General features: G+C 37.3%; 1 protein-coding gene across 1 annotated transcript; it reads right to left on the bottom strand.

Annotated features, from left to right (window-relative positions):
• Positions 1-937: 937 nt before the first annotated feature.
• On the bottom strand, positions 938-1772 carry LOC127120617 (40S ribosomal protein S30). The gene is made up of 3 exons (XM_051051121.1): positions 1586-1772; positions 1364-1501; positions 938-1210 (listed from the first exon to the last, which is right to left on the bottom strand). The coding sequence occupies exons 1-3, from the start codon at positions 1587-1589 to the stop codon at positions 1164-1166; spliced, it is 189 nt and encodes a 62-aa protein (XP_050907078.1). The 5' UTR covers positions 1590-1772; the 3' UTR covers positions 938-1163.
• Between the last annotated feature and the right edge of the window lie 24496 nt (positions 1773-26268).

Raw genomic sequence — 26268 nt, 5'->3', positions numbered from 1 at the left:
CAGAACAATGAAGACGAGCAGCTGGAAGATAGCAATTTATATCAACTAGTAGGCTCATTGAAGTATATTTGTAATAGCAGACCAGGTGTCTCATATTTTGCTGGGTTGGAAAGTGGGTTTATTGAGCAACCTAGAGGATCCCATATATGGCAGCAGCAAAAGGTAGATAAGCTTAGAGAACCACAGACTTTGGCATTTCTAAATTTCTAAATTTATGCAACGAGATCCAGTGGAATTTCATGGGAGAAAATGGTTCTCCTTGTAACATTGACAAAGTGGATAGGAAAATCACAGTGGAATGTGATTAAAATTTATGTAGCTCCAATAACTTGGGGCTGAAAGAAACAGGTCAGACATTGAGGCTTTGCACTTTTTTGGAAGAAATAATGTAGTAAAGCCTTGAGTTGCAACAGTAAGTCTAGCTAAAAATCCTAACTCATAAGTAACACACACGCAACAACTAAACTTAAGGTTTAACTAATCAAACACAATTGAATACTGCCCATTAGATACTTTGAAATAAGTAGATCAGATGCAAAGTTTGTCACAAGGTCAGTAAGTTTGTCCAACATTGTATGCTTTAGCAAGTTGTTTAAATAGTACAGGCAAATCAAGACTCTTGGAAGAGACCCCGTACCCATGGAAGAATGAGAACAGAGTATTCTGTTTGGACCCCTTATCAGGAATTTAATTTTGGAAGTAAGACCAAAAAAATGTCCACGTGTAGGGGGAACACAAGGATAGAGAGACAAATGAAGCTCACAGATTGGACACAATACATAGTTACATTTTGATAACAAAGATAAATTGATGGTTGAGCACATATCCATTCTCAATAACTGCTGGATGAATAAAGAGGGTGAAGGGATGGGATGAAAACATTAACTACTTGTAACTATGATTTAAAAGATACAACAACAACAACAACACACTGAAATAACAAAAGTATAAATTCTTGAGGCCAAATGAAAAATTGGGTCAACAAAACTTAGAATATTGTGAATTACATAGGCAAAATATAAAGTTTGACATATAGCTAGCACAAAACCCATTCATAGATAATAATAAACTTACTATATCCCAAAATTAATAAAAAGGAAAATCAAATTGAAGTTCTTAACACATTTTCAAACCTAAAGAATTACACATTCTTCTCCTCAACCTTACTTCTCAGATGAGTTGGGTCCTCTCTTCTTGCCAAATCCAACCACTACAATAAATCAAATCATCACATATCAGAATCACAAATCACAAATCAAAAACCAGAAATTTCTAACTTATAATAAAAAAATATAAAACTATTTTCTAGGGTTTGCAAATCTCTAAAAATTAACACACTGTAAAATTAGGGTTCCGTATATACCAGCAGTGACGAATCTGCGATTGTACTGCATGCGCTTGTGAGCACGACCACGGGGCTTCTTCTTCTTATCCTGTTTGGCCACTTTTGGTGTTTGGCCTCTCACCTTACCGGCACGAGCGAGTGATCCATGAACCTTACCTGCAAATTTGATTTCATAAATCGTTACTGATTACAAACAAAGGAAAATAGAAGAATCATAAATTAAAATGCAATTCAACTTACCCATGATTGCGAAGATGAATTCTCTGCTGAATCCTCTCTTCAATCGCAGCAGCTGGAGGCACAAACGCAGTACTAGAACAATGACGATGAGTTTCTGCTATTAGTATTGAAACTAGGGTTAGGGTTTTAGTGCTTTGGGCCCAATTAAATTGAAATGAAACGGGCTTGAGGTTTGAATGAGCTGGGCCAAGGCCCGTTAGTGTTTCCCTACTAAAATAGTTTATAATTTTAGTGTAGAATTTTCAATATTATTAATTAATTACTAATAAATTTAAATATGATAGTAAAATCCTATATTCAATAGATAAAATATCCTCGAAGATATAAACTTTTAAGTATTTTTAATTAAAAATATATATTTACTCAAATTTAAAAGATCAAATATGATTCACAAAAAGTTTGAATCCAAACCTTGAATGTGATTTGAATAAAAACTAAAACAAAGTGTAGAAGCATAGTATTAACAACTTGGGACTAATATATTTTTGTTTCTACAAAATGAAAATCAAAAACTTATTTTAATTCCTATACCATACTCCTGTAAAAAGAAAAGTCGGTTCAATATTTATTGAGGTCTAAAATAAATATTAATGTTAGGTTCTTAACAATAAATAAATAAAATGGGTTTTTAATTCTAATAATAGTATTATATTTAAACTTTGTCTTTCATAATATTTTAAAATATAGATTTTGTAATGAGATAAATATTTATGGACTGGTGTAATATATAATCAATCAAATATTGTGTTTTTTTATATTAGTTTTTAAAATATATTAATAAATATTTATTTGTGTGATTTGATTACTTTCATAATATTTTATCATAATATTTTATGTTGATTTATTATAATTGTTTTCTCTGACCGCTTCTTTTTGATAGATTTTTTTAGAGACAATTTATCAAGAAAAATGTGAATGTTGACTATAGTTTTATCATGTATTTTATTTGTGGTGTTTTTATTGAATCATCTTATTATTTGTTTGTCACTTGTGATTTAGTTAGCATCGTCTGGTATAAGACTTTTAACTAGTTGGAGTGACAAATAGTTCTTTCCATGGTCCCTAGTATTCTTGAGAGTTTTCTTTCTATAGGTGGTAAGGCGAAGTCTATAGGGGGTTTCTATGATTTAACGTGTTGTGATCTAGACCATTTAGAAGACCATAAATGAGATTTTATTTTTTGATTCTACAACAAACATGAAAGAAGTGAATGAGATAAATACTCTTTGTCTTGGAAATGATTTTTGAATAGATTATAGGGAGCTTTTGCAGTTAGACATATTCGCTTCAGAACCCTATCATTTGAATTAATCAAAAGTGGGTCGATATTTTGGTTAGGTTTAGAGTGTTTGTATTTCTTTTCTCTTTCCTTTGTGGTGTTTGATCTGGTGTTGGTGGTCCAGTTGGTTTGAGCTCTAGCTTGATCCTCATTTGGTATGTAGTTCTTAAAGGATTGTTTTTCCGAAGATGACTTGTTGTGCCTTGTTTGTTTTTCAGCCTTATAGTTTTCTCGCATTATATTTGTACTTGTTTGATTTCTAAGCTATAGTTTTTGGTACATCTTATAATTGGTTGTTCATATGTATTTGTTTGGACTTTTTACTCCTTATTATTAATATTATTTTGTCTTTAAAAAATATGTTATATAATTGAATATGACTATAAAATAACATGTTATACTTTGGGTTTTAGTTGATTAATTGATTATGCCTCTTTGTATAATCAATTATGCTTTGTATTTTAGCTGAATAATTAGTTACGACCCTTTGTATAATCAAATTATGTTTCGTATTAAGTCCATGTTTCTTAAGATATTTTAATGATCGATTATAGAGCTCTAATAATTGATTATAGATCTTGTAATCGATCAAAGTTATGATTACTATTTAATTGGCCAATCATGTCATTGTGACAAATGAAAGCAAATTAGGCTTTTTTATTTCTTGTTTGAAACACTTTACGTTTCTGAGAGAGAGAGAGAGAGAGAGAGGAATGTTAGGAAATTAGGAATGGTGATATAGTGACAAACCAAGAATTATTTTAAAATTAAGCTAACAAGACCTCAATTTGATTTGGTTCAGGTCAACTCTAGGAAAAATGGATGAACATAAAAATGAATTGAATTGCTCGATTCTTAAGTAAGGTGACTTAAATACATCAGCTATAAAAATAAACCTTATGAATATTGTAAATCACACCTTTGAATTCAATCATTTCTCTCTCTCTCTCTCTCTCTCTCTCTCTCTCTCTCTCTCTCTCTCTGTGTGACATTGTACTGTGACAACCTGAGTGCTATAAATATTTCTAAAAATCCTATTCAGCACAGCAGGGCAAAACACATTGATATTCGTCATCACTTTATTAGAGAACTAGTGGAAGAGAAAATCATAGCCCTGGAGCATGTTACTACTGAAATGCAATTAGCTGACATATTTACAAAGGCTTTGGATGCTAATCAATTAGAATGTTTAAGAGGGAAATTAGGGATTTGTATCCATGAGAATTTATAGCAATTAATTTGGAGTGAAAAAGGTAATAAAAATATTGTCTGCCCACTTAAAAGAAAGTGCCCCATTTATGGAAAATCATTACCTAGTATTGGAACTTCCATTTATAGCATTTTCACACGCAACCTCGGCTCAAACATTTCCACCTTCCTCAAACTTCATCGACCTTCTTTGCTAGGGCAACAGAAATCCTTTCACAAGCTCAACAAGATGTCACAACATCCTTCATCTTCTGGTTCTAAAAATACCAAACCCGCGCACAAATCTATAACACCCTCTATGGACTTTCTTCATGAGGACATTTTGGAAGTGATTCCCCTATCAGTCATCACAGGCGACGCTCCTGGTCCATCCTCAATTGCTGGACATACTCAAGGTAACAGTTCTGATAACCCTATCTCTAAAGATGACATGCATCATACTGATCGTGTCATTAGAAATCTTGTCACGAGGATCCTAAATGAAGGACACTCTGTAAAGGGAGTTTCTACTCCTCTGTCTAGAAGGGACCCTTCTCCTGAGGTTAAACCTCACAATGAGAAAGATGAGGATTCATCAAGATCTGAGAAAGATATTGCTGCAGAAGGACTATGTTCTTTAGGGCAAACCTTGCCTTGTAAGAAATCTGTAGATGCTTCTCAGTCTAAGAAGCATGACTCTGCTGAGAAGGTGATTGACTTGGAAGAAGAAAGCTCAGATGATGAAGATGACAGCTTGCTTCATCACTTGAAGCTAAGTGTTGCTAAGAGAATGAAGACCAGGAAGGGTAGGTCTGTGGCTGAGATGATGACATCCAAAACTGGTAAGAAGGTTACTGTTGTAGGCCCTTCAAAGTCTTGGAGTAAAGTGGAGGTAAAGAAGAGAAAGGTAAGAGAAAGTTCTGATTCAGAGGAAGATGTTGAAGACGATGTCCCTGACATCTCTCCTATCAAAAGATCAACTGTTAGAAAATCTCCTGCTAAGGTTGCTGCTGTACATTTGGATAACATTTCCTTCCATCTGGAAGATGGTGCAACAAAGTGGAAATTCGTAATCCAAAAGAGAGTGGTTGTTGAAAGAGAACTGGGAAAGAATGTTGTGGAGGTTAAAGAGGTCATAGACCTGATCAAGTCTGATGGATTAATGAAAAAAATTAGTGGGTTATCTCATTGTTTTGAAGGTCTTGTTAAAGAGTTTGTGGTGAACATCCCTGAGACATTGCTGGCAAGAATAACAAAGAGTTTTGTAAGGTGTTTGTTAGAGGAAAGTGTGTGAAGTTTTCTCCAACTGTGATCAATAAGTTCCTAGGAGGAGGAACAGAAGGTGTTGGTGAACTAGAGGCCACAAACAATGAGGTCTGTAGGAAAATAACTGTTGGACAGGTCAAGGAGTGGCCAAGCAAGAAGCATCTCTCTGTTGGAAAATTAACTGTGAAATATGCTATCTTGCACAAGATAGGGTCAGCAAACTGGGTACCAACAAATCATATCTCTACAATCTCAAATGCTCTTGGAAGGCTCATATTAGCTATTGGAACCAAGCTTAATTTTGATTATGGTAGATTCATGTTTGAACAAATTATCAAACATGCTTCCACAAATGCAGTGAAGCTGCCCATAGCTTTTCCCTCAATAATTTGTGGGATAATCCTAAGCCAGCAACCTGGAATACTAAGCATAAGTGATATTCCTAGTAGAAGAAAACCTCCATTGTCAATTCATTACAAATTATCTGAAGGCAGTCATGTCAATGACATTGTCATGACATCTGCTGTAAAGAAGTCAGCCTCTCAAGGTGGTCTGATTGCTGAACTGAAAGAGACCTGTAAGGAATTGGAGACTGGGATAAGGGTGACTAAAGCTAGGAAAGAAGCTCTGGAGGTTCTGATTAATAGCTTGGAGCAAGGAGATATGGATAATGTTGGTCAAGCCAAAGAAACAGAAGCCCACACCTCTAGTGAGAGGTCTGAATCTCAAGATAAATCAAGTGGCAGTTCTGGGTCTGAAGCTGATGAAGATGCTAGCTCCTCTGACTGAGTCTTGGTGAAGATTGTTCCCCTGTTATGATGATGTGCTGTTCTAGATGCCTTGATGTTTGATGTTTGATGTTTTTTTTTGCAGTCTTGTTTTGATACCGTGATGTAATTTCTTGGGTTCTTTGTGATTTATCTGGATTCTGTTTATCTCAGCTTATATAGCTGTGTATATTTGTGGTTATGTAACACCTGACAATATATTTGAACATTCTATATATTTTAACATTTTATGTGACATTCTCTGTTGGACTAATAGACATTTATTTTGTCTCATTGGTCTCTTTGCTCTATTTTGACTAAAAAGGGGGAGAAGTGGTAGCTAAAGGAGAGTTGTAGAGGAGAGTTGCAGTTAATATGTGTTATGAAGTAGCTAGGCTATAAATAGGTGACAGCTGATGTTGAACAGAATGATGTTCTGTGTTGTACAGGCGATGTTGAAGGTGATGTCAGATGGGGTGATGGATGTTACAGGTGTTGTTAAAGGAGATGTCTATGTAGAACAAACTTAGGGGGAGAAGAAACACATAAATGTCTTTAATGTGTGTTTACTAGTTGCTATGATAGCTAGTAAATGTGTGGTTTTTCTGTTGCTAAACTACTAATATGTTTTATTGTACTCTTGTGAACAAATGGACTGATGTATGTTTTAGCCAAAATTTTCCAAAGGGGGAGTTTGTTGGTTCTATGTGTTGGCAGTAATTTTGGTAAAACCTAAAGTGTTCACAAGTTGTCACAAGTGTTGTCTTGACATAAGATAACTTGTACCTGCAGGATGTTTAAAATGTGAATATGCAGGATTTTACTGAGATGTCAGACCCGATGTCATGGCATCTGTATACAGAACATTCAGTCTGAATATTATGTATTATGTGATTGCGTTTTTAATGTTAATCTATGTATGATTGAAGATATGATTAAACGCGTATTCAATCAGTAATTACAACCAGATTGACTTATTTTCCAACAAGATATAATCAACTGTCATGAGAAGATATGAATGAAAAATAGTTTTAGGGTTTTATAATGTCCAAGCCCAGCCAATTGCTTCTATATAAAGGACATGGAAAACCTGGTTTTATACACAAGAAATAACGAACGAAATATTGAGAGAGAATAAGGGTTTTAGTCTTGTGTGGTCGTGTGAATTGGACTGAGTTTTGAGTTGTAATTTGTCCACTCTAAGCTTTGAAGAATGAGTGTGTGTTTACTTGATTGAAGCTTTTAAGCAAGATCAAGTATGTGTCTTTGAAGAGTGTCTTCTTTTCATTGTAATTCTTGTTTTATATCACTGTTGTGATTGAGGGGGAGTGAGTAGGATCTCATATCTAAGAGTTCTTAGGTAGAAGTCACACAGGTAGAGATTAGGTGAAAAGACTGTAACTTGAAGTTGTTTACTGAGAGTCTTTGAACTGATTATGTTTAGTGGATTTCCTTCCTGGCTTGGTAGCCCCTAGACGTAGGTGAGTTTGCACCGAACTGGGTTAACAATTGGTTGTGTCTCTTGCATTACTGTTCTTTATCTTTTATCATGTTTGTATTGTTCAGATATTAGTGTCGTAGCATTACCTTCGACATCTCATATCTGATACCAAAATTTCACTTATGTTCGAACAGAGTCGCCACCGAACTTTATTTATCCCAATAAAGGGATAGGAAAATATCAATAAAACCTTTTGAATAATAGAATAATGGTCGTCGCAACCATATTCGGGTTCGGGAGTTAATTACGCAAGGGGAATGTATTAGCACCCCTCACATCCATTGTACTCAACGAGAACCTTTTAGTTCAATTTTGCGATTTGAATGTTAACTTATGTTGTTTGTTTTCTTCGTGTGATAAAAATATTGAAAAGAGATGGATGGGAACCTCGAAAAGGGAAAAGGGAGGTTTTTTATTAGTGTGCTCGCGAAGATACAACAATCTCCTACCTACGTATCCTTATGGTGCAATAAGGAAGTCAGAGCATTCGTAGTTCGGGGAACTACGACTGATTGGTGTTTTTTAATGAACAACTATTTAGATCGCATCCTAAAGGCTAAACATTGACTTGTCTACTCTCGGCGGAGGCTTAAGCACTAGTTTGTTGTGCGCATTAGAAAGGATTAAATGGTGTTCTTTCTGAAAATAATTTTGGTCACACGGGGGTGACAAGTTGGGTTAATATGTTGGATGTTTTGATTGGTTTCGATCGCATGAGGGCGAGAAAAGATAGATTGGTTGTGTTGAGATATTTTGGTTGGATGACGATTACTTGGATAATCGAGTAAGGAAACTCGCATCCTAAAAGTCGAGGAGAGGAATCGAAGGCTCTAGACCATCTCCCTTTTCATCCTTAATTATAAAAGGATTTGATAATAGTTTAGGTGTTTTAAATGGATGACGATTATTCGGATATTCGAGTAAGACAACTCGTATCCTAATAGTCGGGAAAGGGAATAGAAGACTCTATACCACTTTCTTTTTCATCTAAGTGATTATGAAAATAAGTTTATGTATGGTTGATGTATTTTAGAATAAACGACAAGTACCCGAACAGTTGAGTAAGATAACTCATATCCAAGCATTTGAGGAGAGGAATCGAAGGCTGAAGATCATCCCCCTTTTCGTATAGTTTATTATGAAAATGATTTGATTAAGTTATAAGTTTGCGGAAAAAAGACAATTGTTTGACTAACCGAGTAAGAGAACTCGTATTCAATCAATTGAGGAGAGAACTTGAAGGCTCAAAATCATCTCCCTTTCCATTCCGTTATTACAAAAATAATTTGATTTAATCTTGGTTTAAGGTTTGTAAAGAAACGACGATTGTCTAACTAACCGAGTAAGAAAACTCGTATTCAAACAATCGAGGAGAGGAGTTAAAGGCTTAAAACCATCCCCATTTTCATTTCGTTATCATAAGAATAAATTGATTTAATTGTGTTTAGGTGGATAGGAGTGACAACTATTTGACAAACCGAGTAAGAGAACTCGTATTCAAATAATCGAGGAAAGGAGTTGAAAACTCAAAATCGTCCCCCTTTTCATTTCCAAATGAAATGGTGCTTAACCGTGATTAGGTATTTTAATTAATTTGAATAAAAATACTCGACATTTGATCGAGGTTTTAAATTCGTGTTTTGTGAATAAATTGGATTTTATTTAGTGAATCAATCATCTACTCGATTAAAACCGAATATGTCTCATTGTAAGAAAGCCCAAGAGTAAGCTATGTGAGATTGATGGCGATGCCTAAAGCAATCGACTTACAAAGGTGTTTGAAAATGGGCTTGATGTTAAATCAAGAATTGTGTGATTTTAGTGGTTTAAAATGGTTTTGTATTGGTGATGAAATTGAATGAAATCGTGATTGACGTGATAGTGATTTTTGTAAATGAGTGTGAGATTGTCGTGGAATGAGAGTTGAGATGATGGTGAAGCAAATTAATGACTTTCTAATAAATAGAATTAATTAATTATAATTTGATTAAATCAACTATTTTAATATAATAACAAAAAATAATAATCACCAAGAATCATTTGATTTAAACCAATATATTTAAGATAATTAAAATTAATTAATTTAAACAAATCTCGATTAATTAATTAACTTATTAAAAAATGATAGAAACAAGTGAACCGCAATGTGCTCAAACCTGTTAGAGCGAAATGACAATATGATTTGTGTCATACGCGAGATCGTAATGCGGCGAAATTTTCCATTGATATATATTAAAATTTTGGGCGGCATATTGGCCTGAAATTTCCAAATCCGTTGGATAGAAAAAATCTGATTAAAAGTGCAAGGGAACATTACACAACAATAAACACGAATAAAATTATTACGTAACCGAAATGAAAATGTATGAACTTATCATAATTATTATGAAGGTACCATGGGGTGTAAATAATAGCAGTCAGGTGGGCTTATATAAAATGTCAAAATTATGCCCACCAAAGTCACTTGCCTTAAATCTTACAATAAATAAGAATGAAATAGCAGAATATAAAAGTGAAATTTAAGGCACTACAGTATCAAAACCGGTGAATGCCAATGTCAGTGCCAATCACACTTATTCCAAACCATTAATAAGGAAAGTTTTTTAATTTTTATAAGAAGCACCAGGATACTAGTCATGCTAAAGAATATCTGCTACCACAACAACACAGAGGGGCAACGATTCCCAGAATAAATATGTCTCATACATAAATTAAAATAACAACTAGCAGGCTAACATTAATTTCAAACATATGCTGCAACACCATACCAATGCTAAGATTCATCAAGCATTTATACAAATAACATCAAAATAATTTAGACAAATACCCCTCAAATAATATGCTTATGCCATCACAACAAAATCATATTACAGAAGGTACAAAAAGTATAACTTAAAGTCAACTCATGATTAATACTAACTTGAAGAAATCATAATAGAAATATCTTTAACCACAGACAAATATCAACTTCAAAAAATGCAATTGGCCAAGAATAAGAAAAAGATGAAAACAACAATGCTGAAACGTGAAGAATACTTACACAGTGAAAAAAATGGTAAAGCTACGTGTAACACCTCAAAATTTGCCCTCCTCTCTTGGGACTAGCTTAGCATATTGCATTTTATTTTGTAGGACTTTAGGCATTACATCTTTGCATATCATGTAAAATACACAAGTCATCCTCCTAGGTCTTTCTCAGAAGATAGAGAGGTTAAAAGATTCAAGCTTGAGGGTCTCATGAATTGATCACTAATCATCTGAGGTTTGTGCTTCAATTGGGGTCTTGGTTCCTCAAGGAGGTTGAGTATTATCTTGGTTGAAATGGTACATCATCATCATCATGGTTCATTATTCCTGATCAGATTCCTTGGGATTAGGGTTTTGACCTCTGGTCAACCCTAATCAGTTGCATTCTATCAGTCAGGGTTTTTCAAGGAGATGAGGTCTTTATTGAGATGAAGATCTTCATATGATTTTATTGAGCTTGTATAATCTAGGGTTTCATGGTGGAGCCATTTCATCAAGTGTTGAAGGCTCAAAGTCCACAGGGCATGACCAAGTCAACTACAAAGTCAACTGTGGATTTGGAGGTGGGAAGTGGTTAGAGATGCCTCATTCATGTCCAAACAAGTCTCATTTGACATTTCAAACATCAACCTTGAAGAATTTGAAGTCAGATCAAGACTTTCCAAAAATAGCAGGTGACCTGTAATTTGAACTTTCCAAAAATGGAAAGATTTTAGACCAACTTCAACTCAAGATTACATCATCAAGAAAGCTTCAAATGAAATTTTGTCCAACATGAAAGTTGAAGATCTTTCTCTCCCATTTCCAAAAAGTCCAAGATCATGAATTTCTCATGTGTGGTTAAGGAGATATGATCAAATCATGGCAAAGTATGCATGGAACTTCAAATGGGCATAACTTCTCAACCAAAGCTCCAAAATGAGTGGTCCTTTTTGCAATATTCTCCTCTTGACCTCTAATTTCCAAATCATGCATCACATTACATGAATTGTCATCACATGATTACTTGTTAGATCATTGGCTTTTTGGAGGGAAATATCAAAATTCAAAATTGGTGCTTGGTTTGAACTTTTTGCCATTACCATTGGTTTTAAAATTTGATTTTTAGTGAAAATGAATGAAATTCATGCACTGTTCACACATGCATTCCATGCATGGGGGTGAAAGTCCAATTTGCACATACACCTTAAAACTTGATTAATCTCATTAGCATTTGGCTTAAGCATAATTACTGAATCATTAGCATGGCATATATAAGAGTAATCATAACTGTTTTCAGAGAATGAACATTCATTTTTCAGATCTAGATCCAAATTCTCCAAACTTTTCTCTCATTTTTTTTGCAATTTCTTCAAACAAGAGCACATTCTATTGGTTGATTCATACTCCTGAAGTGTTCTTGAGCAAGATTGGACGTGAAATCAAAGGAAACCGTGCCATATTGAAGCATACACAAAGCTTGAAGCATCCATGGAATGTTCAAAATCTGTTGGATTCGTGTGCAATTAAGCTTCAATTTCTCCTTCAATTACCTATACAAGCATCATAGAGGAACATTGGAGCTATCACAAGCCTTGAATCAAGCCAAATCCAGTTTCTGCACTTCAAGAGGTCACAATTCGATTCTCTTATTTTTGAAATTCATTATGATATTGTTGAAGATCTTTGCATGCTGATGAATTTGAGCTTTGAATCATGCGATTTGGTGCTGTTTTGAGTTAGTTATGGATGATTGAAATTTCGATGTTGAACTTTATTCTCTTCGATCCGTGCTTATTATGATGAATTATGTTGAAATGATTGTGGATCTTTGATGTATGTTGAATGCACTACGTGTTGCTGTGCTTGATTTCGATTTCTGGACATTTTTCATTTTTCTGGAAAATCCAGATGAAGATCTTCATGATCTTCATCTTCAACCTTTGCATGTTCTTCATTTTCCAGATTCGGCTACGGTTTTGCTAGGCTTTTGCTACGATTGTTCTTCCATTAGCTACGAAAATCCATAGGCCACGCTTTCTGGCTTTCTGCAATGCTTTTCTGTTTCCATCCACAGTGTACTAGGGCTTGTTTATGATTGGTACACGTTTTGCCTTGCTTGCATGTTAATTGGCTCACATTTGTTTGACTTGCATACATCAGCATTGACCATGCCACGTGAATAAGTGGAACGGTGCGTTTTGCACCTTGGCGCCACTCATTCAAATTTGTCCCTGGTTCGAATCCAGGCGCCAACAATTTTTCAAATGCTATTTCATTTTCTCAATTTCCCTCCACATTAATCCATGCTATGCTTCACATGTTTTTTTAATTTTTTTCTCATCTTGTAAAATGCATAACTAATTGAAAATTAATCCAAAAAATACCAGGTTTTTTATATTGTGATCCTTGTTCTCTCTAGTTTTTTATCATCATAATTTCCAAAATTGTGCCTGGCTGGATTTTATTTGGTGCTAGAATGATTGATCATATGTCTTATTTTGACCTTGCCTTGCTTATATCTTTGTGAAATGCTTGTTTCTCATCCAATGCTTCTGAAATTTTGTGTGTGGATTCTAGACATGTTGAGTGAAATTTTGGCTTTAGTTTGAGATTTTTACCATGCTCCAATTCTGTTTTATGCTCATGCTAACTTGGTGTGACAATTTGTGTCACACATGTGCTTGTTTGAATTATGCTATGTGATTGCCATGCCTAATGATGTCCAATGCCTCTGATTTTTTGTATGATGATCATGTGATATGTCCTGTTTACTCATGATTTTTGCCAAGATTTTTTGAGTCATTTTTGATTTGATGTGTATTTGTTTCTTCTGAGGTCTCAATGTGATCACCATTTGCATGCCTTGCCATGTTTTGATCATGAAATGAATATGATTAATGATCTTGATGTGAGACCTTTTGGAATGTGTCAATATGAGATTGAAGTTGATTCATGTTAAATTTGAGGTTCTGTTTTGACTTTTTTCTCCATCTTTGACCCTAGGCTTTGACCTAGTGGTTTGTGGCTTACATGTGGGCTTTGATTTCAGGTTTAAACATCCAAGTCCATAGTTGATGATGCTTCCTCATTTGAGCATTGATGTTTTCTCTTGATTACTAACAATTGTGTGTTTTGTAGGTTGATGCTAACTCATTTGAGTTTGCCTTGTGGCCTACATATTGTGAACATTGTCTGTCTGTATGATTAACTGTTGTTTGTTTGTCTGTATAGTTGAACTGATTGGTTTAGATTTTTTCACAGGTACCTAAGTTGCTTTGAGTTTATTTGAACTTGCTTTGCTAGCTTGTGGTTTGCTTACCACTGAGGTATAATTCTTCTGACTTCATGTAGTCTGGAAGATCTGTCCTGTTATGTGGGCAGGCACCTGTCTGAAGCCCTCCTTAAGAGGCAATGCTTGTGAATGTTTAATTTTGTGCCAAGCAGGTAAAGACCTCTTAAGAGGCAATTGGCAGATAAAAGAGATGTGTAATCTATCTCCTGCTATTCAGTTATGTCATTTATCCTGCTCACACCATTGTGTTGATGCACTTTGAATACAAACCCAAGATCATGTTGAGTCAGTCATCTGTGGAGAAGAGTTCCTACATTCTGAACTCCCACACTTTCATTTGTCTGAAGCTCTCCCAGGCCAGGGATAAGAGCTGTGAGGTCTTACCCTCACTTCCCATTTCATTTGCTTCACCCTAACTCTCAATGTTAGGGTTAAGAGCTAACAACATCCTTTTCCAGTTGGTTTGTTTGTCAAGGTCGATGTGACCCCTTGACTAAAACCTAACCTTGATTGAGCCAATTAATTGCATATAGTGTGTGCTATTTGTGTTTGTGTTTGATCAGTTGCTGTTTAGGCTAGCTTGCTTCCTGTGCAAGTTAGGATAGAAACCTTAACCTAGGACCATGGTGGATTTACATGATAACTATTAGGCTCGAGTCAGGCTCCTTTTTAGTTTGTCATTTCCCAGTCTCTGGTTAGGTTAGAAGTTCTTTCCCTGTTCAGGGGAACTACGTCGCCCTGATCCTCATACCAGATGAGGTACGTAGGCAGGAGATGAGATGATCTCTCCGGGCGCCCTTTTTCTTTTTCAACCCCTTTGTGTATGTTTGGAGTCTGACGTAAGTCCAGCGATTGGCAGTTGGTTTCCTGTGTCTTGTTTGCTTGTTGGAGTCTGACGTAAGTCCAGCGATTGGCAGTTGGTTTCCTGTGTCTTGTTTGCTTGTTGGAGTCTGACGTAAGCCCAGCGATTGGTAGTTGGTTTCCTGTGTGTGTTGGGTTGATTCGGAGACTGATGTAAGTCCAGCGATTGGCGTTCGATTTCCATGTTTGCTTGTTTGTGTGGAGTATGACGTAAGCCCAGCGATTGGCAGTCGGTTTCCTGTGTGGTTTTGTTTGGCGTGCGTTAGCCGAACTACGGCAGCTCTGATTCTCATTCCAGATGAGATACGTAGGCATAAGATGCGATATCCTAGCGAGCCCGTTCCCCTTTTCTTCCATCTGTGTTTTATTTCAGTGTGTGTGCATTCTTTTGAGTAGTGTTTAGCAACCTTTCTCCTATTCTCTTGAGCGTGGATCCCGTCGAGTACGACGGATGCGTAAGGGTGCTAATACCTTCCCTTCGCATAACCGACTCCCGATCCCATCTCTCTCTGGTCGCGAGACCATGTCTTTTCCAGGTTTACTTCGAGCATTTCCTTTCCCTCCTTTGGGATGAATAACGCACGGTGGCGGCTCTGTTTGTTTATTTTTTCCGCCGGTTGTTTTTCGCGTTGCGACACTACGATCTGAGTTTTGGATCCTTAAGAACCAAACAATGCTCTCTCAAGTTGACCAGCTACTTTGATCCAATCCTGAAAATTTCAACTAGCAGAACTCCAATGCCCAGCCCATCGAAACCGATTAGAAACTGTCAAATGACAGAACTTCAATTGTACCGCAGCCAGATCGCAAACGGAACAGTATTGCACGCTACCCACTCTAATACTTCTTTAAGGAAACACACGGTTTCTTCTGCAACTCATTCGTTGAATGATTTTGGTGGTGATATCCGTGATGTGGGTGAGCGGTGATTTCTGCGGCCGTGTGGTTCACCGTGTTGTTTAACGGCGTGAAAAGATGTTGGTTTCCTCGTCGTCGACGCATGGTTGGTGTTCTTCCACCACAGCTTCCGGCGGTTCTTGGTTATGTGAGATGAATAACCTGCATATATTTCAACAAAAAATACACCACACAAATATTCCGAATTCACAATTGATTCCCGGAGAGACCGGAAGAGCAACAAGACGACAAATCTCGACCGCCAATTGTAACACCCCGATAAAAATAAGATAATTATTTAATTTAAGTTAATATTATATTTATTAATTTAATTAAATAATTGGAATTATTGGAATATTATTATTATTATTATTGGAATAATAATTATTGGAATATATATATAAGTTGGAAATAAGGAAAAAGAGTTCCATTTTGGTAAAAAGAGTTTTCACGTGAAAGCAGAGAAGCGGCTGAAAAGAGGAAAAGGGCAAAGAGACAGAGCAAGAGGAAGAAGGTTGGAGAAGAGAAAAGCTTGAAGCTTAAAGATTCGCCGGATTAACTCAGGTAAGGGGGGTTTATCGTCGCTTAATGGGTATTATGGGTTAACATGTAATGGGTAGTAATAAGCCGTTGAATTGACCCTAATTGGGATGATGAGTGCTGAAAAATTTTGATGGATAAGTTGTGTTAAAACTGAAATTGAATCTGTAATTGGATGGGTAGTGATTTTCCGAAAACGTAGCTTTTTACGGAATTGGAATCGGAGGTCCGGAAGTCCTCCAACGGCGGAAAATGCGGAGAATTCTGCATTCTGCTTCGTGTTAGCGCAGGAACAGCTTTCTGTCTCGCGTTAACCGGTTAACCCAAGGTGTTAACCGGTTAACACTGTTAGGAATTGTGAAGTATTGCTGTTTTGCTTGCGTTAACCGGTTAACCCAGGGCGTTAACCGGTTAACACTGTTGTGATTTCTGAGAAATTGCTGTTCTGTCTACGTTAACCGGTTAACCCAGGGCGTTAACCGGTTAACACTGTTGAGTTTTGCCAGAAAGCGTGTTCTGTGTTGCGTTAACCGGTTAACCCAGGGCGTTAACCGGTTAACACTGTTGGAAATTGGAAAAATTGATATTTTAATGTTGTGAACATAATTGGTGATTGGCCTATATCGATGTGTGATATAGTAGGGATTATTTCCCGTTGTTTTGAGTAGGATAGGTATTAGTAGAGTGTGCTAATACTATGATTGAATTATTTGGCATGACATGATATGATTATGTGATAAATATGCTGATGATGTGTGAAAATATGCATAATGTTGTGAATGTATATATTATGTATGTAATTGTGGATGGACTGTTTTATGGCTTAGAGTGTGAGCATATGTCCATTGTGGATTGTTGTTGATGTTGCATTGCTAGGTGAATTAGCATGCATATTGTGGCCTTTATGGTGGTAGCTAATTCCCATGGTGAGGAATTAGTGAGTAAATCATTGTGGATTGTTGTTGATGTTTGCATGCTAGGTGATTAGCGTGCATATCATAGCCCTTGGGGTGGTAGCTAATTCCCGTGGTGAGGAACTAGTGAGTTGGTGGTAGCTAATTCCCGTGGTGAGGAATTAGTGAGTGAGTCACTAGGTCTCAAATGAGTGGGACTAGTGGGCTTGGTAGCCGTATCTGGATTTGATCGGTGAGGTGAACTATATGTTCACGAATAGTCGGTACCGCATGCATGGAGTCTCATTGCATAATGTATGTATGGCGTATAATATGAATGGATGTATTCCAATATTATACGTGTGTTTTGTGTTGGTGTTGAGTATGAATTGAGATTATAAGTGTGCTTTATGTTGGTGTTGAGTATGATGTTTGAGTTGATGCGCCGTTACTGAATGTGTGTTGTGATTAGGGTGATGAAATGTGTTAAATTACTTAACATTGCATGATATTTTATAATGCTTATTATATCGATTGAGGAACTCACTCTTACAACTATTTTTCAGGTAACGAGCAGTGATTGAGTAGGAGCTAGTGCTTGGAGTCTAGTGTAGTTCCTTAGTGGGTCATGCTCTGGTAGATGTAACATCGGGATGGGATGTTTTAATTGTTTTATTGTTGGTTGTTGAACCAGTTTACATGTAATGTGTTACATGTTTTGCATGATTGATTTGATTTCTATCCGCTGCGAATTATGCAATGTTTATTTTGATTAAATAAAGAGCATGACAGTTACTTTGGTGAATGGTGTGAAGTGATTGTGTGACACCCTTAATTGCATATCTACTCTGATATATATTTGTTGTTTTAATTAAATATTTGGGGTATTTTAGAAGGGTGTTACATTAGTGGTATTAGAGCATAGTCGGTCGAGTCGAGTCGTAATTATTCTGTTTCCCCTGTACGGGATAGGTGTTGTGTAACCCTATCAGTACTTATTGTTTTAGCTTGATTGGGTTTTCAGAATAGAGATGGCTGGAAGAGGTAGAGACGATGCTGCGATTGCTGAGGCTCTGGGTATGCTAGCTAGAGTACTTGGGGGAAATCCGAATGTTGTGGGAATGGGAGCTGCTCGTCAACTGAGTGAGTTCCAGAAGAACAATCCTCCAATGTTCAAGGGAGCATACGATCCAGATGGCGCTCAGAAGTGGTTGAAGGAGATTGAGAGGATCTTCCGAGTGACTGAGTGTGCCGAGAACCAGAAGGTCAGGTTCGGTACGCATATGCTGTCAGAAGAAGCAGATGATTGGTGGGTTGCTACCCGCACTGAGTTGGAATCTGCTGGGAATGCTGAGATCACTTGGGCTGTGTTCAGAGAGAGATTCCTGAGGAAGTATTTTCCAGAGGATGTTAGAGGAAAGAAAGAGATAGAGTTCTTGGAATTGAAGCAGGGCAACCGGTCTGTTACTGAGTATGCTGCTAAGTTCACAGAGCTGTCGAAGTATTACACTCCCTATGATGAGGCTACTGGGGAATTCTCAAAATGTGTGAAGTTTGAGAACGGGTTACGTCCCGAGATCAAGCAGGCTATTGGGTATCAGCGGATTAGAGTGTTTTCTGATTTGGTTGACTGTTGCAGAATTTTTGAACAGGATACCAAAGCCAGAGCGGAGAGCTATCAGCAGAGGGTTGATAGGAAAGGCAAGAATCAGAATGATCGTGGGAAACCGTATGCAGCTGGCAAAGGTTTCCAGAGACAGAGTGGAATGAAGAGGCCTAGTGGGGGAGACTCTAGTGCCCCTGCTAAGTGTTACAGATATGGTCAGGCTGGACATCGTGTCCATGAGTGTACCAGTGCTGAGAGGAAGTGTTTCAAGTGTGGAAAAGGTGGTCATTTGGCTGCAGAGTGCCAGTCGAAGACTGTGACTTGTTTCAACTGTGGAGAGGTGGGTCATATTAGCCCACAGTGTCCTAAGCCGAAGAGAGAGAACCAGTCGGGAGGCAAGGTCTTTGCTTTATCGGGTTCTGAGACTTCTGCAGATGATCGTTTGATCCGAGGTACGTGTTATATTAATGGCTTTCCTCTTGTAGCTATTATTGACACAGGTGCGACTCATTCCTTTATATCTTTGGATTGTGCTGTGAAACTTAAGTTAGAGATATCTGAGATGCATGGAAGTATGGTGATTGATACTCCTGCGAAGGGTTCAGTGACTACTACTTCAGTTTGTTTAAATTGTCCTTTGAGTATTTTTGGTAGAGACTTTGGGATAGACCTAGTGTGTCTTCCACTAGTGCAGATTGATGTTATTCTGGGTATGAACTGGTTGGTGTTTAACCGAGTTTATATCAACTGTTTTGATAAGACTGTGATTTTTCCTGAGAATGAGGAAGGGAAGAGTTTGTTTCTATCAGCAAGGCAGGTGAATGAGGCAGTAGTAGATGGGGCAGAGTTGTTTATGCTGTTAGCGACTTTGGAGGCTAAAGATAAACTAGTGATTTGCGATCTAGCTGTGGTGTGTGATTTTCCTGATGTGTTTCCTGAAGAAGTGAATGAATTACCGCCAGAGCGTGAAGTTGAGTTCTCGATTGATTTGGTACCTGGTACTAGGCCGATGTCGATGGCTCCGTACCGTATGTCTGCTGTTGAGTTAACTGAATTGAAGAGTCAGTTGGAAGATCTGTTGGATAAGAAATTTATTCGTCCGAGTGTGTCACCGTGGGGTGCACCAGTGTTATTGGTTAAGAAGAAAGAAGGTACTATGAGGTTGTGTGTGGACTACAGGCAACTGAATAAAGTGACGATCAAGAATCGGTATCCTTTGCCGAGGATTGATGATTTGATGGATCAGTTAGTGGGTGCGAGTGTGTTCAGCAAAATAGATTTGAGGTCGGGATATCATCAGATACGTGTGAAAACTGAGGATATTCAGAAGACTGCTTTCAGAACAAGGTATGGACATTATGAGTATTCTGTAATGCCTTTTGGTGTGACTAATGCGCCTGGAGTATTTATGGAGTATATGAATAGGATTTTCCATCCGTACCTAGATCAGTTTGTTGTGGTGTTTATTGATGATATTTTGGTGTATTCGAAATCTGAAGAAGAGCATGCTGAGCATTTGAGGGTGGTTTTAGGAGTTCTACGAGAAAAGAAGTTATTTGCTAAACTGTCCAAGTGTGAATTTTGGTTAGAAGAGGTTAGTTTTCTTGGTCATGTGATTTCAAGAGATGGTGTTGCTGTTGATCCTTCTAAGATTGAAGCTGTATCTAAGTGGGAAGCTCCGAAGTCAGTTTCTGAGATAAGGAGTTTTCTTGGACTTGCAGGTTATTATAGGAAATTCATTGAGGGATTTTCTAAGTTGGCATTACCGTTGACGATGTTGACTAGAAAGGGGCAAGCTTTTGTTTGGGACTCAAAATGTGAAGAAGGTTTCCAAGAGTTAAAGAGAAGGTTAACTACTGCTCCTATTCTGATATTACCGAGTCCATCGGAATCATTTGAGGTTTACTGTGATGCTTCATTGTTGGGTTTGGGTGGTGTGTTGATGCAGAATAAGCAGGTTATAGCTTATGCTTCGAGACAACTGAGGGTTCATGAGAGGAACTATCCGACACACGATTTAGAGTTGGCAGCCGTGGTATTTGTTCTGAAGTTATGGAGGCATTACTTGTACGGGTCAAGATTTGAGGTTTTCAGTGACCATAAAAGTTTAAAGTATTTGTTTGATCAGAAAGAGCTGAATATGAGACAGAGGAGATGGTTAGAGTTTCTGAAGGATTATGACTTTGGTTTGAATTACCATCCGGGTAAAGCAAACGTAGTGGCTGATGCATTGAGTCGGAAATCATTGCATATGTCTATGTTAATGGTTAAGGAATTGGATTTAATTGAGCAGTTTAGAGACTTGAGTTTGGTGTGTGAGAGTACTCACAATAGTGTTAAATTGGGAATGTTGAAGTTAACAAGTGGTATTCTGGATGAGATTAGAGAGAGTCAGAAATCCGATGTGCTTTTAGTGGACAAGTTGACTCTAGTGAATCAAGGTCAAGGTGGTGAATTCAGAGTGGATGAGAATGGTGTTTTGAAATTTGGTAATCGGGTGTGTATTCCGGATGTTACCGAACTTAAGAAGAGTATTCTTGAGGAAGGACATCGTAGTGGCCTGAGTATTCATCCTGGGGCTACGAAGATGTATCATGATTTGAAAAAGTTATTTTGGTGGCCGGGAATGAAAAGAGAAATTGTGAGTTTTGTTTATTCTTGTTTGACTTGTCAGAAGTCAAAGATTGAGCATCAGAAGCCGTCTGGGCTAATGCAACTGTTGGCTATTCCAGAGTGGAAGCGGGATAGTATCAGTATGGATTTTGTTTCTGGTTTACCGAGAACAATTAAGAATTTTGAAGCCATTTGGGTGATTGTTGATAGATTGACGAAATCGGCTCATTTCATTCCGATCAGAATGGATTATCCGTTAGAGAGATTAGCTGAGTTGTATATTGAGAAGATTGTAAGTTTGCATGGTATTCCGTCGAGTATTGTTTCGGACAGAGATCCTAGATTTACATCAAAGTTCTGGGAAGGTTTGCAGAGGGCTTTGGGAACTAAGCTGAGATTGAGTTCTGCATATCATCCGCAGACTGATGGTCAGACTGAGAGGACGATTCAGTCACTGGAGGATCTTTTGAGAGCTTGTGTTTTGGAAAAGGGAGGTGCTTGGGATTGTTATTTGCCTTTGATTGAGTTTACCTACAACAATAGTTTTCATTCGAGCATTGGTATGGCACCGTTTGAAGCTTTGTATGGTAGGAGATGTCGGACGCCTTTATGTTGGTATGAGTCCGGTGAGAGTGCTGTGGTTGGACCGGAGATTGTTCAACAAACTACGGAAAAGATTAAGATGATTCAGGAGAAGATGAGGATTGCTCAGAGTCGTCAGAAGAGTTATCACGACAAGAGAAGAAGTCACTTGAGTTTCAAGAGGGAGATCATGTGTTTCTTCGTGTTACTCCGATAACTGGGGTTGGTCGAGCTTTGAAGTCGAAGAAGTTGACACCTCGATTTATTGGTCCTTATCAGATTTTGGAGAGGATAGGAGAGGCAGCCTATCGTATCGCTTTACCGCCGTCACTTGCGAATTTGCATGAGGTTTTTCATGTGTCTCAGTTGAGGAAGTACATTCCTGATCCGTCGCATGTGGTCCAAATAGATGATGTACAGGTGAGAGATAACCTGACTGTTGAAACATCACCTATGAGGATCGAGGATCGAGAGTTGAAGCAGTTGCGGGATAAAGAGATTGCTTTGGTAAAGGTAGCTTGGGGAGGACCAGCAGGTGGCAATGTGACTTGGGAACTTGAGAGTCAGATGAAGGAGTCTTATCCGGAGTTATTCGCTTGAGGTATGTTTTCGAGGACGAAAACTCTTTTAGTGGGGGAGAGTTGTAACACCCCGATAAAAATAAGATAATTATTTAATTTAAGTTAATATTATATTTATTAATTTAATTAAATAATTGGAATTATTGGAATATTATTATTATTGGAATAATAATTATTGGAATATATATATAAGTTGGAAATAAGGAAAAAGAGTTCCATTTTGGTAAAAAGAGTTTTCACGTGAAAGCAGAGAAGCGGCTGAAAAGAGGAAAAGGGCAAAGAGACAGAGCAAGAGGAAGAAGGTTGGAGAAGAGAAAAGCTTGAAGCTTAAAGATTCGCCGGATTAACTCAGGTAAGGGGGGTTTATCGTCGCTTAATGGGTATTATGGGTTAACATGTAATGGGTAGTAATAAGCCGTTGAATTGACCCTAATTGGGATGATGAGTGCTGAAAATTTTTGATGGATAAGTTGTGTTAAAACTGAAATTGAATCTGTAATTGGATGGGTAGTGATTTTCCGAAAACGTAGCTTTTTACGGAATTGGAATCGGAGGTCCGGAAGTCCTCCAACGGCGGAAAATGCGGAGAATTCTGCATTCTGCTTCGTGTTAGCGCAGGAACAGCTTTCTGTCTCGCGTTAACCGGTTAACCCAGGGTGTTAACCGGTTAACACTGTTAGGAATTGTGAAGTATTGTTGTTTTGCTTGCGTTAACCGGTTAACCCAGGGCGTTAACCGGTTAACACTATTGTGATTTCTGAGAAATTGTTGTTCTGTCTGCGTTAACCGGTTAACCCAGGGCGTTAACCGGTTAACATTGTTGAGTTTTGCCAGAAAGCGTGTTCTGTGTTGCGTTAACCGGTTAACCCAGGGCGTTAACCGGTTAACACTGTTGGAAATTGGAAAAATTGATATTTTAATGTTGTGAACATAATTGGTGATTGGCCTATATCGATGTGTGATATAGTAGGGATTATTTCCCGTTGTTTTGAGTAGGATAGGTATTAGTAGAGTGTGCTAATACTGTGATTGAATTATTTGGCATGACATGATATGATTATGTGATAAATATGCTGATGATGTGTGAAAATATGCATAATGTTGTGAATGTATATATTATGTATGTAATTGTGGATGGACTGTTTTATGGCTTAGAGTGTGAGCATATGTCCATTGTGGATTGTTGTTGATGTTGCATTGCTAGGTGAATTAGCATGCATATTGTGGCCTTTATGGTGGTAGCTAATTCCCATGGTGAGGAATTAGTGAGTAAATCATTGTGGATTGTTGTTGATGTTTGCATGCTAGGTGATTAGCGTGCATAGCATAGCCCTTGGGGTGGTAGCTAATTCCCGTGGTGAGGAACTAGTGAGTTGGTGGTAGCTAATTCCCGTGGTGAGGAATTAGTGAGTGAGTCACTAGGTCTCAAATGAGTGGGACTAGTGGGCTTGGTAGCCGTATCTGGATTTGATCGGTGAGGTGAACTATATGTTCACGAATAGTCGGTACCGCATGCATGGAGTCTCATTGCATAATGTATGTATGGCGTATAATATGAATGGATGTATTCCAATATTATACGTGTGTTTTGTGTTGGTGTTGAGTATGAATTGAGATTATAAGTGTGCTTTATGTTGGTGTTGAGTATGATGTTTGAGTTGATGTGCCGTTACTGAATGTGTGTTGTGATTAGGGTGATGAAATGTGTTAAATTACTTAACATTGCATGATATTTTATAATGCTTATTATATCGATTGAGGAACTCACCCTTACAACTATTTTTCAGGTAACGAGCAGTGATTGAGTAGGAGCTAGTGCTTGGAGTCTAGTGTAGTTCCTTAGTGGGTCATGCTCTGGTAGATGTAACATCGGGATGGGATGTTTTAATTGTTTTATTGTTGGTTGTTGAACCAGTTTACATGTAATGTGTTACATGTTTTGCATGATTGATTTGATTTCTATCCGCTGCGAATTATGCAATGTTTATTTTGATTAAATAAAGAGCATGACAGTTACTTTGGTGAATGGTGTGAAGTGATTGTGTGACACCCTTAATTGCATATCTACTCTGATATATATTTGTTGTTTTAATTAAATATTTGGGGTATTTTAGAAGGGTGTTACACCAATCGTGGGAGAAATAGCAGAGTTGGAGAGAGGGTACACGCTGGGATGGTTTTAAGGTGCGGATGAACGGCGATTGGGTTGTGAAGCGGAGTTAGTTCACCTGGCGTGAGGAAAAGGTATCATCGGAGGTTATCGGCGGTATGGAGAAAAGTGGTGGTGACGGTTTTGTGGCGGCGAAGGTGGTTTTGTGGAGAAGACAATGGGGGGATGGTGGCTTCGCGGCGACCGCAGAGATTTATGGAGAGTTGCACCGGCAACGATGATGGCTGGAAGTTGTTGGGGGAAGGGTCGACATGGGATCGTTGTGCGTTGGAAGGAAAAGAGAATGGGTGTGGTCGACGGTGGTTGACGAAGAGTGAAGGCGGAGAAATAGTGTGTATTGATGGGGAGAGAGTGAAGTTTCGAAGACTGAGGAAGAAGAGGAACAATATTCTTCCTCCCTTTTTTATTTTTACTTTTTTTTGTCTTTTGCCAAAGAGAGAGTTTTTGAATGGGTGAATAGTGTGAGTGAGGAAAAAGGAAGATGAAAAAGCCTCTTTAATTTTTTCTTCTTTCTTTTCACGTGAGAGAGAGAGAGTCTCAGAGAGGAGAATGGTAGACTCCTCTTTTGTTTTGTTTTTGCCACGTTTTGAGAAGAGAGTTTGTTGTCTAGAGAGGATTGGAGAGAGTTCTTTTATTTTCATTTTTCTTGATAATTATTATTCAATTTATTTCTAAATTCTGATTGGATAATAAAATGCACATGGATTGTGAACTTAGACCCTTGATTAATTTGAATCAACGATTCAGATTGAATCAAAGAAGCACACCAACAAACACACACTATTTAAATAAATCAAAATGCATATAATGCCTTTTTTAGATTACTTAATCGATTTAAAACAATTTTAATCAATTGAATCAAATAAAATTCACAACTTTTTAAATAATCATGATAAAATTAAAATAATAACATGGAAAATTTTATTTATTTAATCTGACTATTTTGACGAAAGAACAAAATTAAAACGACTAAAAATGAATAAAAGTCGGGCAAAAATTTGCTCGAAAAATTAAATCGGATGCATGAAAATGATCAGTGCAAAATATACTTATTGAAAATATATAGCATTTCTTTAAATTTTGAAATAAATTTTCATCGATTAAAAAGCTCAGACGAATTAAAATGCAGCTGAACAAGTTGCCGAAAAATATTACGAGCACACCAGGCTAAACTACATGAATCGTAGATTAATAATACTGGCGTCTGTGAGTTTAATATCGAAACTTTTTATCCGCTGATTTTGTACGTACTTGAGGAATGATTTAACCAAATTATTTGTATTTTCAAGAATTTATCCCGACTGATATTTTAGATATTATTAATGATGAAATGCATGTTATGTTGTACAACTGATGCAAATTGAAATAAAAATCGAATTTAAAATGCCCAGACAAAATTGGGGTATGACAGTTGCCCCTATTTAATTACCTTGAACAAGAAGGTATGAATGACAACAATCTTCGTACTTTCGTGGTGGAAGATAATTAAATACAAAAAGACCCAAATTTTGTCCTTTGAAATGCAAGGAAAAAATGCAGAAAGAAGATGTAGTGAGAAATACAGTAAGAAAAGTTTATCAAAAGGTAAAATGAAACAGTCAAGACTCTCTGGGAATCGTCAGAACAATAATTTTGGAT

The sequence above is a fragment of the Lathyrus oleraceus genome, chromosome 2, assembly GCF_024323335.1.
Source record: "Lathyrus oleraceus cultivar Zhongwan6 chromosome 2, CAAS_Psat_ZW6_1.0, whole genome shotgun sequence".
NCBI lineage: Eukaryota > Viridiplantae > Streptophyta > Magnoliopsida > Fabales > Fabaceae > Lathyrus > Lathyrus oleraceus.
This window is presented reverse-complemented; position numbering and strand designations above follow the sequence as displayed.